The sequence below is a fragment of the Maylandia zebra genome, linkage group LG9 (genome assembly GCF_041146795.1).
Source record: "Maylandia zebra isolate NMK-2024a linkage group LG9, Mzebra_GT3a, whole genome shotgun sequence".
Lineage (NCBI taxonomy): Eukaryota > Metazoa > Chordata > Actinopteri > Cichliformes > Cichlidae > Maylandia > Maylandia zebra.
This window is the reverse complement of record NC_135175.1, coordinates 22,801,613-22,815,368: the sequence shown is the minus strand read 5'-3', so window position 1 is coordinate 22,815,368 and position 13,756 is coordinate 22,801,613. Positions and strand designations below refer to the sequence as shown.

Sequence of the window (13,756 nt, the reverse complement as noted above, 5' to 3'; positions counted from 1 at the left end):
GCAGCTGTTAAAACTGAGCTATTCAACTTTGTCATAGCAAATAAGAGTACAGAGGTGTGCACGATGCAATCTCAATCAATGGTGCTTTGTCATCAAATTCTTTCGCCCTAGTTGCGAACATCTGGATGAAAACTACACGGCCGTTAACGTAACAGCTCTCAGGGGAAAGATGAATTTATTCTGCAAATGGGCACTTTGTTAAGTTTTTCCAACACAGGAACCCAGACAGACCAGAGAGAGAAAGCAACGGATAGACTCAGCAATTTTATTTCCTGGATTTGCCCTCTCTCTCTCTCTCACTCTCTGTCTCACTCTGTCTCGTGGTGCATGTAGGATCTTGTATAATATTTCACCAACATCTGGTAGCTTTTACTGGCTAGCTCCTTTTATGGGGTTACACCAAGTAAAACCAAACCCTCCTCTCCTTAAAGCAAGTTATTTCCAGTGCACAAATGCACAAGTGACAATTTTGCCTCTGCAGCTAATGAAATGTGACATTTTGGATGATTTCTTATGAAATATGAGCAAAACAACAACACGAGCTGATTGAACTGCTTTGATCATTTCATTACGTTCTATTGTTGCCACTGATTGCCTGTGAAGATCAGCACAAAGCCGTTTGAGGTAATGAATCGCAGATTGAAAATAGAAATGTTTTTTTTCTGTCTCCCCCCCCAGCACTGTTTATACAACTGCTCTGTAGGCGTGGCCATAAATTTTGTTCAAGAGCCATCTGTTTTTCTAAAGCACAGTACAAATGCCACACCCAGGGTTCAGAGGTTCAAGCTTTGGTCTGTTTGATGCACAACTTGTACTGATCCACCCCTAGTTTTGTCCTCTCTTCCTGACCCCACCCCCAAGCTCACTGCCTGTACCAAATAATTTATCCTGTGCAAGTGATAAGCAAAAGATTCAGCGCAGTGCATTACAAATATTTAGCAAAAGCCTGCACACAACATGATTACATTCATGCACTTTTGTTTTTGATGCTTTCCAAGCCACAGTTCAACTGAGAATAAATGCTGAAGCCCAATTCAGACTCTCTTATCCGTTCGGGACTGTGCAGGAGTTGATCCAAATTGCACCAAAACAAAATAAAGAAGAAAAAAAACACCGGGAACTTTTGAAAATTTGAGTCCGGCCAGTAATCTGCACTGAGCGGCCATGACCAGACGTGTCACATGGGCCCTTGCCAACTCTTTTTACAAGGCTGGAATTATGCTGTTAGATGTTTTATTTAATTTTTTTTTTTTCACCATTGAAGGGTTTTTAAACCAACCCAAACTTCTACAAGCGTCCGTTTTTGTTTAACCACCACAGTTTTGGCATTGTTTACTGCACTAACATGAAATAACATAAGCCCAATGATTTTACTGCAATATATTGAGCATTCTTGCACAGTCAGTACTCTATACAGTAGCTCAACAGTAAAAGCAGACCACTGGTTTGTAATTGAAATAACACCGACACAATTTCAGTGAACTGCGTGAAATGTTCTATTTGTCTTGACAGATTAACACTGCGTGCAGGGCTGAAATTCTTCAGGCCTTTAGAAAACATATGGGAGTGAAACAATGCGTCACTGCTAATGCAAGTTATGGAATTCAAATAGGACTGTCTTAGTCACGGGAAACATTTGAAAGGACTAATCACCAAGTCTCCCTGCTTCCTGCCTTTAGGTGTACTGTACCTGCAGTACGGAGACGAGACCAAACAGATTCGCATGCCCAATGAGATCACCAGCATTGACACAATCAGAGCTCTCTTTGTCAGTGCCTTCCCGCAGCAGCTCAACATGAAGATGTTGGAGTCACCCAGTGTTGCCGTGTACGTCAAAGACGACATGAGGAACGTGTATTACGAACTTGCTGATGTCAGGTAAAGATGCACTGTGTTTGCATGTGATAAACATGGTAACAGAAACGGATCGGGAGCATGTATTTGCCATCGCATACTGTGTTTATTATTTCCTTAGGTCGATCTGATATTGTCGTGTTGGTGTTGCTCTTGGATCGATATAACTAATGTTGCAAGTGACCAATCACACGTGATGTCAAAGTTTTATGACATAGAAACAGCGTCACACAACACACCAAACCATAACCCCTTAACCATAACCGTAACTATAGTCCCGTAACCCTAACCCAAACCACGACACATCCTAACCCTCAAACCTAACCCTGACCCTAACCGCCCCCTTTTTGGATGTTTTTCCTGAGTGGACATCGGCAGTTTTCTTCCCCAAGTCACAAAGCTATGACATCATAACAATGTGATTGGTCAGATGCAATGTTGATCCTGTACAAACATCATTATGGAACAATGTGAGGATATCGGATAGACCTATTTCCATTTACCCACTGTGAACACTTTCCATCCTCTTCCTTCTTCAGCTCTCCCTGAACAGGAAATGTCACTGGTCAGGAAATGGGCTCACTTCCACTTTCCTTCAATGTTAAAGAGAAAGTTTAAAAAAAAAAGAGCATTAACTGTAAACAAACTAAGGTTTACTTTTAGCTGACTTTGATACCTTTCCTGGTGGTTGTTGCCAGTCTTAATGAAAAAATTTGACTTTGCAAATCTTTAAGAAATATTTGCTTTTTTTTTTTTAAAAGCTCTCATTGCTTCATTTATAAACATACATACCAGTACTATCCTACTTTGATATTCACCTGCATGTCTTATCAGTAATACAGCAGATTCTGTCTTCTGAGAAAGCAGGCAGCCATTTGTTGTAGTTGTTTTTCAGAAGGAAAGGCTTTACTCTTGAAGGCATACGAACTTTGCCCTTTGCCTGCAGAGCTCCTGCTCAAGTGCAATGTGTACTTTGTGAGTAATATTTTATCAGGGCTGTAAAAAAAATTGTCTCGTCATAGCTTAAGGGCTGTACGGGCGACCATAATGCCATAGTTAAATTGAGCCCAGGACATGAAACAGCAGGTGTGCTCTCAGTTCATGTAGCAAGATAGTATTAGTTAATATTTTTATGGATTTTGAATATTTAGAGAGAATGTCAGGTAATAGCGAACAGTCAGAGCCTCTGTCGGGGTATGTGCCCTTGGTGGGGCTGTTGCAGAGAACCCGACTGAGGCAGGATCGGCCGCTGTCTGATGGCGATATCTGGGCTAAATTCTTACCACTGAGCACCTCTTCCTCCTACAGGAACATCACAGACCACTCCTGCCTGAAGGTTTACCACAAAGATCCAGCACAGGCATTCAACCATGGACCCCGACCTACCAATGGCGATGTCAGGGTGAGTACTTTACTGTCCACAGCACAGCAGTGAAATTGTCTCATTAAAAGCGGCAGCTGAGTAGAGAAAAGATTTGCTGCAGATAGAATAGCGAGCCCGGTCTCCGGTTTCTCACATCTTGTATGCAGTAAAGGGAAGGAATGTCCCCCTGCCTCTTGTTAATCTCTTCAGAGGGGGTCTTGTATTGTTCTCCCAGGGGCCTGCGTTTGGCCGTCCTCTACACGCTCTGGTGCGACTTGTTTAAGGGACAATTGGACTCAGCTCTCAGGACTATTTCCTCTCTGAATTCTTCCTCCCAATATCTGCTCTAATCTCTTTTCTTTTATTCTGATTCTATCTTGTTTATTTCCTGCTGATGTAACAAACTAAAACCCCCAAAGAGCCTTTTTTTTTCGTCTACTGTTCCTCCTCAGATCCGCTCCTCTAATCTGCCCTGACCAGTCATCTGTCCTCGCTTTGTCCGTCTGCCAGTTACAGTTAGCATTTTGGCACAATTGCTTTGCTTTAAATATTAACCCCCGCTATACTAACACTACATGCAGTGCTGCGTATGGTCACCTAAGTTTAAAGTGAAATTGGTTAAGTTTAAAGGAGTGATGAGGCAGCTAAGGTGATGGTTTTAAGAGCTCTTCATTCAGATGCCACAGTGACATTGAGGTGCTGCAGAAATTCTTTTTTATTCTTTGCTGCTGACAGGCAAGTTGCTGACTTTCTCCAATCGGGTCCTTCAAAGGGAGGCGAATAAAAGACGGCTCTTCAAAAAAAAAAAAAAAAAGATGGCTAAATAAGATACTGAAAAAGTGAAAAGGGGGATCTTACTTTGAGAGCTTAAAAGTTTCAAAGTACATCAGCAGAAAAACTCCAATTGTGTAGAGAAGTTTTTCCCCAACTTTTTTTTTTTTTTTTTCTGTTGTTGAAATTCTGGTTCTCGTCGAAACTGCAGGTGTTAAAAAAAGAGCTTGGAACTCGATGAACTGAAATGTATGAAGCAACTTCTTAAAGGTTCCTATGCAAACACAGTGCAATGCTAACATAAAGAAAAAGATTGTTGCCGTCATTTTTTAACCCAGCAGCAGCTGACCCAGATACAGAGGATGGCTGTGGGGTGGTGTTTTAAGTGTAAACACTACAGAAAACTACCTAAAATGCCATTTATTGATTCCCACTCGAGAGTTTGCTTCTATTGCAGTCAAGTCGCTTTATTTAAATACAACAACAGAGGTTGATGAACGTGCTCCGCATCAAGCAAGCTGTTAAGCTGTTGGCAAACTTCCCTTCCTTTACAAACATATTGAAAAGCTCTAAGACTCAACACAGTTTTCAACGTAATATTTATCAGCCTCTCTATTCTTGGCAGTGTTAAAAATTCAACCTCTTTTATTGAGGAAATAGAAAATTGGCTGCACAAAGGAAAAAAAGGGTGTCGCTAGGGCTTAATTAGCACCTGTTCAAACACTGTTTCACTGAAGGTGAACCTCACATGTGTTTGGGCCGTAGAGAATGCCCTCGCCTTGCAGGGATGCCAGGCCTCAGATCTGATTCAAATTGAGATCTGCAGTCATCTCGGCTATCGATTTGAAAATGTCTGGCAAGCGAAACTTGCATAGAGCTGTCTCTGGTTATAAAAACAACTGCTGCAATAATACGAGTTGGATAGATGTACACAGGAATGGACACGTAACTTGATAAACTTCAGGCGGTCAAATAACTCTCCTGCAATTGCATTTCAAAAGTTTGACTCATTAATCTTTACTGATACATATATTTATATATGTATGGGATAGTGCCTCAAGCTTTGCATTGAATTCATACAGTATAGTCAATAGTGGCTGTCGACAGAGACAGTATGTACACACCAGTTAAGAAGATGTTTTGGAAACAGTAGCTGAGTTATTAGCTAGCCTCTGATTTGCTCTCCTAAAAACAATCCACCATTTTTTCTTTTGTCTTTGTCCAAAAAAAGATGACAGCTCATCTTGTGTCAACTTACAATTCTAATAATTAGTGTTTTCTTTCACCAACACCATTTAGTGCCCTACAGCACATCCGCATAGTACACTCAGCCATTCGATCAGCTCTTTAAATATTTACAACTTTCTTCACAAACATTGCAGCACGACTCTTCTTTATCTGGCCTGCTTTGTTCGCTGTGAGGCTCTGAAACATCTGTGAATTAGTCGGGAAACTCGCTCCAACTCTGACAGGCCAAGAGATTGAGGCAACTTTTGTTAACTCCTACTAGACATGCCGCTCTCATAATTGGAAGCTTAAGAGACTGATGGAGAAAGGAGAAAGGTCTGGGAGATAAATTGCATCTTTTTTGCCTGATATGGTTTCGCGTGTGCTTGTTTTTCGAGCTTCTACTTCTTTGTTTTGTCACAAAGCAAGGAGATCTCTGTACTGTAGGGATATTTTTAGATGTTTTGGTCGGTGTTTCAAAGGTGCAACATCTGTTTGGGATTGAGAGCTGATGCCTTTTGGCTAAAAATGTTCTTATATGGCTTTGCAGGGATTGGAAAAGCAGTCAGATGTTATTTAGGGCTTCAGAGTGTGCACCTTAAAAAGTAGAAGTCTTTATGGTTTTGTGACGGTCAGCAGTGGCTCTTTGCGCTGAAGTCTTAGTGTTTTGCTGCTTGGTCGGACTTGTTGCAGTCATATTTACTGCTGCGTGAACTTTCCCTGCTACAAAGTTTCTTTCTTTTTACTGTTGTCACCACAGCCAAGCCTGAGCTCTTTTGTTACTGTATTCTCTGTGTGCATTTGTTGTTTTCCAGTTCACACCTACTCTTGCACACACAAGGGTCACACCCACTTTATTGTTCACCTCACTGTGCTAATCTTTGTTGGCACTCTGGGAAGTAATAAATAATGACGAGACTGAAAACACAAAAACTTTGCGTTACGTTTTTGACTTGTCTTGACTTTTAGGTGAGACCTGTGAGTCATACGTCGGACAAACAATAGTTTGTGTGTTTGACGGGAATAGAAAGTTAGACTGGAAAACAGATTCGATTCATACCCACTTGTGACACCCTCTAGGAGAGTGTGTATCCATGAATTCTGTCTGTGTTTATAATTTAGGTTTCAAATGTGCTTGTACATGTTTAGTTCAGTAAAGAAGAGAGCGAGAGAAAAACAAACAAACTAAAGAAAACCCAATCTAAAATGAAATGACTTTTGTTTTGTTGCTTGTTCTTTCTGAGCCGATATCAAATTTCCATTATTGCTTTCACTGCATGGCTGGCCAAGGGTGCATGTTGCATATCAAGTAACTTTTTGTTTGCAGAGGAAATAATTTAATTCTTTTTTATTCGTTAAGCAAAACACAGTCTTGCCTTATGCAAGGTGTCAAAATAAAAGTAGAGAAAGTAATGTAAAGACTGAACACTGTGTACCTTTAAGACTTTTGCACTGACTATTCTTCTATATCCCTTAACCAAGAAAAGTGTTCCAATTAATTGAGGTTAGGTTTTTGCACGTTAGCCTTCAAAGAGCTTTAAGGTGGTTGAGCTAAAGAACTGTGGACTGTATTTGCTATTCAGACAGACAGATACTGTCTGTCTGAATAGCCAAGGTACTGTCTAACCCCGAAGGCTTCCATGAACCTCTGGTAGAAAGCCATAGTCTTATCTCCTGGAGCGCATTTGCAACACTTAACCTCACCTTCTTTCAAAAAGCAGAAACTGTGCAGTTTTTTTTAACAGGGAGAATAGTCTTTACTTCTTCATGCAATATTGTTTTATATGGAAGCCTGTGGGCACGATATCAAGGGCTTAGAGTGATATGCTGTGTGTCCAGGAACTATTTTCTACTTCTGGGAAAATTTGCTGACAGTATATATTCTTTGAAAAGCAACAGTGTAAGATAGATAGATGTTTTTGTTTTAAGGGCAGCTCCAGTCTAAAGTTACAAGACCTACACAAAGTAAGAAGTAACTGAAGTTGACAGAAATATGCATCTTTAATTTAAGATTTTCTACTAAAAGAAGGAACTTTTTGTGTACTTATATATATTAAATCATTCTTTTGGGGTGTTTTTATGATTTTTTTTCTTTTTTCTAGATGCACAGTGAAATGGCACTTGCCGGCCGTGATGGCCAGCCCCCTCTAAGGCATCCTCCCATGGTTCCCCCGTCCCACCACCCACTGCAAGCAGCACTCCCCCCAACGCCCCACTCTATGCCTCCATCTCCCTCCAGAATCCCATTTGGCCCACGGCAGGGCTCTTTACCTGGGAGCGCCACCATCCCAAGGGACAGAATCTCCAATGCCAACCCACCGGCCCGCTCTAACTCTCCTTGTCCCAGCGCCATCCTAGAGAGACGAGATGTCAAGCCAGATGAGGATATGGCTGGAAAGAGCCACACTCTTTCTAGAGGGAATGAGGGCTTGTACGCAGATCCATACCTCCTCCAAGAGGGACGAATGGGCATTGCTGCAGCACATGGACCACACCCCAGCCCTGGTCTTGATGGTCCAGAGCATGCCATGGGGGGATTTCACCGTGCCTCCATCCGCTCCACGAGTTCTTATGGTGGACCTAGCCCTACAGACACTATAGATCACCCCTCTCTGTACAGGCAGAAGTCCAGAAACAGCCAGCTGCCGACTTTGGGTTCTAAGACACCTCCGCCATCCCCTCATCGGATGACTGAGGTACGAATGATTGACATCCATGGTGGACCTCCTCATGGCATGCCATCTCATAGTGTTACCATGGAGAGAAGCTCGCCTGTGCGCCAGTCCTTCAGGAAGGAAGAAGTAACTGGGACAAAGCCACGGAACAGCATGGGCTCACCTGTGGTTCCAGACCTCCAGGGGCCAATCCCAGCTGCCAGTGACCATCAGACACGGTAAGCTAGCAGAGGACACAGTGTTGCATATAGTAGCTGGGGGGGGGGGGTTGTTAAAATAACTACCGAGACATTGCATGGGAGCATGGACTAACTCTGCATCCCAGTGTCACCCTAACCATGAACTGCTGCTTTCCAGTACCTGGTCTGACTCTGTTTCATCATCCATGCGTGAAGAATAAATATAACCTGCCCTCTCACTGTCTTCAGCATAAAGATCTGCACATGAAGCACATTTTGATGAGTTTGGTTTGTGTATATAGCCAGCTCTTGCTTATCTTGCTAACTCGAATTCTGGAGCTGATATTGTTGATGAGCGTGTAAGCCCAGGCATAGCTACCACTAGTGAAACAGGATAGTATCTAAAGGCTCTATTAATCAGTGTATATTTAAACAAGAACACCCCTTACAGACTCTATTCAGTTTCAGTTAATCTAACAGATATTTTAGTACCTGGGTTAGGTTTGTCTTCTCAGACTGAGAGCACATAAACACAGAAAGGGTGCAAGAGGGATGCTGGCCTCTTAGCAATGCTTAACTAGAAAGGAGGGTACATGGGCTCTGTGTGTAACTTGGAAACCCAAAGCAAATACTGGCCAGGTTGAAAAAGTATTTGAAATGGCCAGTCATGCAGATCAGGCCAGACCACCTGGGAAGCCCAAAACCTCCATTAGAAATGCCCTGGGAATATCTGAAAGAGGGAAGGAATTTGATTGGGAAAGTACCATGCTTCACTTTCAAAATAAACTGTAGGTGTCATAGAATATACTCGTGTAAAATATTGTGGTCATTGTTGTATTCACATAGACTTTGTGTCTGCACTGTGTCCTTAACATGCCCCGTGCCTCAAGATAAATTATGAATAGAACAGAATAGCCCTTTATTGTCACTGTACATGTGCAATGAAATCGTGGGTGCTCCAAACAGACTCTGCAGGAAATATAAATAGCAAGACAACATAAATAAATGACAAAACAAGATGAAAGCACACTAAATAAGGCACATCTTATGTGCCTTATAAAGCAAAAGTAGTTCTGTTGCCAGTTCCCTCACCTGCCTACAGTGTAGGCTTTCTTAAGGCAGTGTCATACAGTTCAAATAATCCTTTCACTCTCTTTTTGGCAGTCACTACATGTGACTCAGTCAAAAAAACAATATGACCCGAGTACCTTGGGTGTCAAGCTTAGGCTTGTCAAGAAGTTGTCCGTCTTGTTTATTCTATTTGGACACGAGCTTTTGGGGTTTTTACATTTTTGTTTTATTTGTAATTCAGAAACGATTCATATTTACCAGAGACAACATTTACTTGTGGCATATTGCAAATCAATTCCAAAACAAAAGAAAAATCTCTGCTGTGTAATCATCTCACAAAATGGCAAAACGTTTCATGGTTAGGTGATTAAAAGCGATTGATTATTCTGTTTACAACCCTCCCGTTTTCATTCTGAGCTAATATTTGCTCCAGTGGCAGCTGTCATATCCAATAGGCCTCGGTGTTGAAAGCAGAATTTTTTGATGTGTCTGCAGAGAACGAATGAAGGCTATGGAACAACAGATTGCCAGCTTGACTGGTCTTGTTCAGCATGCACTTTTAAAGGGCCCAAACACTAGTGGCACCAAGGAGCCTCTAAGGTAAGCAATCACAGTATAGGCCAGAGTGGAGGCATCGGGTGAAATGGACTTTTCAAAAGAAAAGCCTTGTGATTCAGTCAGAGGAGGAAGGATAAATTATCCCTTCAATAATGGCCATATCAGACACTCAGGTAAAATAGTGTCTGCTAAAAAGGAAATCGGTTTGAATGTGAATCTGTTATCGAAGCCTTTTGCCCTCTAGATAAATGGCCACTATTGTTCATCTGGCTGCTTTTCAGCTCTTTATCTTCTTTATTTATTTATATTGTTTGGAAATGTTTGCTTGACGCCTAGTCTAAAATGTCTGCTGTGAATTTGAATGTAGCTACTGTATGCACTGATGATGAAGCTTGTTAACATCATTAACATCATTTTAACCTTTCTGGTTTGTCAGTCTGCTCCATCATTCTTTATTTTAACTTGTTTGCCCTTACTAATATCGAGCTGTAAATCTAAAGTGCTGCAAAGTGCTGTTTATTTCTGTTACACAAACTCTTGTAAGATAAATTTCTCTCTGACTGCAGCGAGAGACCCCCGAAGACATCATCTCCAGCCCACAGTGCTCATAGTTCAGGTTAGTATCTCTTCTATTATGTGGGATTTCTGGAGTTTTTTTCTTTTTAGTTGATATAAATGCCATAATATCATGTGCAGACAAGCCCACACATCAGTGTCAGTCAGCAGTCTGCAATGAACAGCACTGGAGGGAGGAAAAACAAAGTCAGGCTTCTTTGCTTGTCATCAGTTCATATTTCCTTGCACTCCTTTACCCAGTTCATCCAGTTTAATAGGAGTTAAGAGACAAGAGCCAGCGCAGCTAACACAAGCCCCTCAAAGCACTACTTAAAACAAGATGCTATTACTTCTCAAGCCTGCCAAGATGATTCAGCGATTCAATCTCCGCGCCGCAGCGTTCTGCGGCCAGACCTTAGCTTGATAAAAAGATCTGCAACCTCACCAGTGGCGAAGCACAAACACAACGCTATTTATGTGTCTTGAAAGCTAAGCTCGTGTCTCAAGAAACATTTCATGGAGTATGTAGTTTTCAGAGGGATTTACTTGTCATGCTGTGTTTGAGCAAATCTTCAAAACATCAGAAAAGTTACAGGGTCTTCTTTGATCTCGCCAGACAGCCTCTAACATGAAAAAACGTGAGATATTCGTTTAATCCCTCACATGCTTCTTGATTGTCACCACCCAGCGTGTCCTTCTTTCAAAATATACATTGTAACCAGTAGTTCAGGTCTGTTCACGCTGTAAATAGATTTGGGGGATTACAAAGACAAAAGTGTGCTCTTTCACTGCGTCATGGTATATGTCAAAAAGAATTTAGGGAGCACTGGTAAGTTTCTCTTAACTAAAATGGATGGACACTACTTTCTTTGTATTTTTTTGTGTTTAAAGGATTGGCTGCTCTTAATTACACGAAAAAATTTGTACTTGCCTCTTGTGGTATCCATTCTTGCAGATGGTTTTCACATTTGCCTCAAATATACAGAGACAGACATTCATTTCATAATTCTGATAAAAATACAGCACAAATGCGTCCTTTCAGAAAGAATTTCCAAGTTACTGTGGATAATACACAGACCTTGAAACTGCTCTCTACCAGAAAATTGGCCCAACTTCAACTATTTATATAGTGAACTAAGATTCCAGGTTAATTGACACACATTTTTGAAAAGATATGTTACTGTAAAACTCAGTGCATGCAGTGTTAATTTAGCTACACAGGACACAAAGTCAAGCTCAGCTGACCTCACTGTCATCCCACATCAGCTGACACCTCTGCTGATATCCTCATCACTAGTTTCAGGTTTATTTAAAAAGGACAATGCACGATAATTAAGATGAGCACTTGGATCCTGTAACTGCAGTCCCTGATGGCATTCATATATGTTAGAAGAAAAAAAAAATGGAAGCACATCTGTGTATAGATAAGAGCTAGAAGATGAGGTAATTTCAGCTGTTATTTCCCAAGGGGTCACCACAGCAAATGAATATGCCCTCCCATTTATCCAGGCTTGTTATCGGTACTAGCCTGTGAAACCCCGAGGCTGGATTTGTGTTTCCTCCCAGGCTTGATCTTTTAAGACTTTTGTAAGGCAAATGTGTTAACAACTAAACAACAAAGCCCCTAGATAAGAACCAGGAGAACATAAATACTAAAACAAACACCCTAACTATATAACCTAGCAAACAAAACTTAAAGACCAAGTAACCTGATCAAGTGGGGTGCAGTATTAAAATTGCTTTAGCCCACCTACAGTTGGTGCTCATTGCAAGCTGCTTTGCAACCCACTCAAGCTCCTCCTTTACATGCTGTGTTTGACAAAACCAATGTCGTCTGTTGTGACTGAACGTGTAGTTCTATAGGGTCATTACATTTCAATCTCATGGTGCAGTTTGAAATATTGCTCTTACTTTCTATTTAGGGACTTCCACCATGGATGTAAGTTACTTTGGTTTCCATGGTTTCAGCCTGTTCTTCATCTTTAGCAGTGACTGAAATAATTAGTTGACAGCCATTTCCAGCTGCAACTAATAAGAGTGTTAACATATCTATAGTACAAATGAAGTAGAAATGATGCCACAAAAATTAGAAGAAATCTTTGCTGAACATTTGGGACATTAGGTCAGAAAAAGTGTGTTTACGGGCATTTACAATCTGCCTGCTAATAAGCAGAGTGAGTGCTTGAAAAAGGAAAAAAAATTATACACTTTAAAGCCTCCCTAATAATGTTTACTAGAATTTTTACAGTTGATAAGAGTAATTATGAGCTTTGATTTCAAAGGTTTTAGTATGTACATATGGCTCGTAATTTTCAGAAAACAAACTTAAGCTGTGCTGTGTGGGTTTTTTTCTTCTTCTCTTGGTCCAGGTGGTTCTCCGGTCTTGTCTCCCAAGAACAGTGCAAGCCCACCAGACAAGGGCTCAGTTCCGCTCAAAGTAAACCTCCTGCAGTTCAGGAAGAATGTTTCTGACCTCAGGATGCAACTGCATCAGATGAGGCAGCTGCAGGCAAGACTTTGTCTCCATTTTAATTAAATTAAACTGTTGCGTTTGTTCACATTTCCAGCTGTGTATATGCATGTGATTAAGTGAGATACCCAAAAAGCCATATATCTCGGTTTACTAGTCCAGGTCCTCTAATAACTTTCACTTTGCTATGTACATCACTTCAGCTCCAGAATCAGGAGGCATTACGGGTGCAGCTGAAGCGGGCAGAGCAGGAAATCAGTATTAAACTTGCAGAAGCAATGCGGCGTATGGAGGACCCTGTTCAGCGACAGAGAGCTGTGGTAGAAGAGGACAGGCACAAGTACTTGGGTCTGGAGGAGCGTGTCCTCACACAGCTCAGGTAAGACTGCTCAGGACTCGCTCATTACCCAACACAACACATGCTGTTTTGTTTAAATTGTGTCTAAAATGGATAGACACGTTTGTTTGCATTCAACAAAGTTTTTCAAAAGTCTGACAGTTGATGTAGTGCACATATCTGCAACTACATTTGCTGTGCCTTTGTTTATAGGAAGCCCCCAAAAGGCTTCGCTGTTATCAGCTCACCTGAGCCATTCAATCCTAAACGCTTTGACAAGCCATCACCCTCTAAATTACAGCCCACAGGTTTATGCAGGCAAGCTACGCCTGCCTCTCAGAGACAGCGGTCTAAAACAATGGACTCAACTGTGGAGTAATTACTCACCGCCCTGCTCTTATTTGAATTCATTCGCCTCGTCTTGCCAACAGGGAGCAGTAATTGAATCCTTTTTATTTGGATGTTTACAGACAAGGTCAAACAGTGTTGTCTTGCTAGACAGCGGCGAACATATGCTCCAATAAACACAATCATAGCAGTTCTTGGATTCTGGGAAATGAACAGGAGGAAGTCGGGGCACTGAAGCTGTGTTAAGCCCTTTGTTACACTTGGTATGCAGCCATTTGTGAGTCAGCAAAACACAGCTCCTGGCCCCTTAAATAAGGCATGGCAATTAGAGCTGCTTGGCTTTAGAAC

General features: G+C 41.5%; 1 protein-coding gene across 20 annotated transcripts in view; it reads left to right on the top strand.

Moving 5' to 3' along the window:
* Nucleotides 1-13,756, top strand: part of kiaa1217 (KIAA1217 ortholog) — a 129,636-nt gene that overhangs the window by 103,687 nt on the left and 12,193 nt on the right. For 19 of the 20 annotated variants that reach the window (XM_076888187.1, XM_023155508.3, XM_004546802.6 and 16 more), the window contains 7 exons: nucleotides 1,680-1,878; nucleotides 3,163-3,256; nucleotides 7,318-8,108; nucleotides 9,636-9,740; nucleotides 10,265-10,314; nucleotides 12,623-12,762; nucleotides 12,927-13,102. In XM_076888187.1, the coding sequence (XP_076744302.1) occupies nucleotides 1,680-1,878; nucleotides 3,163-3,256; nucleotides 7,318-8,108; nucleotides 9,636-9,740; nucleotides 10,265-10,314; nucleotides 12,623-12,762; nucleotides 12,927-13,102 (1,555 nt within the window). The remainder of the gene's footprint in view (nucleotides 1-1,679; nucleotides 1,879-3,162; nucleotides 3,257-7,317; nucleotides 8,109-9,635; nucleotides 9,741-10,264; nucleotides 10,315-12,622; nucleotides 12,763-12,926; nucleotides 13,103-13,756) is intronic. The other variant, XM_004546801.6, reaches the window with a different exon arrangement.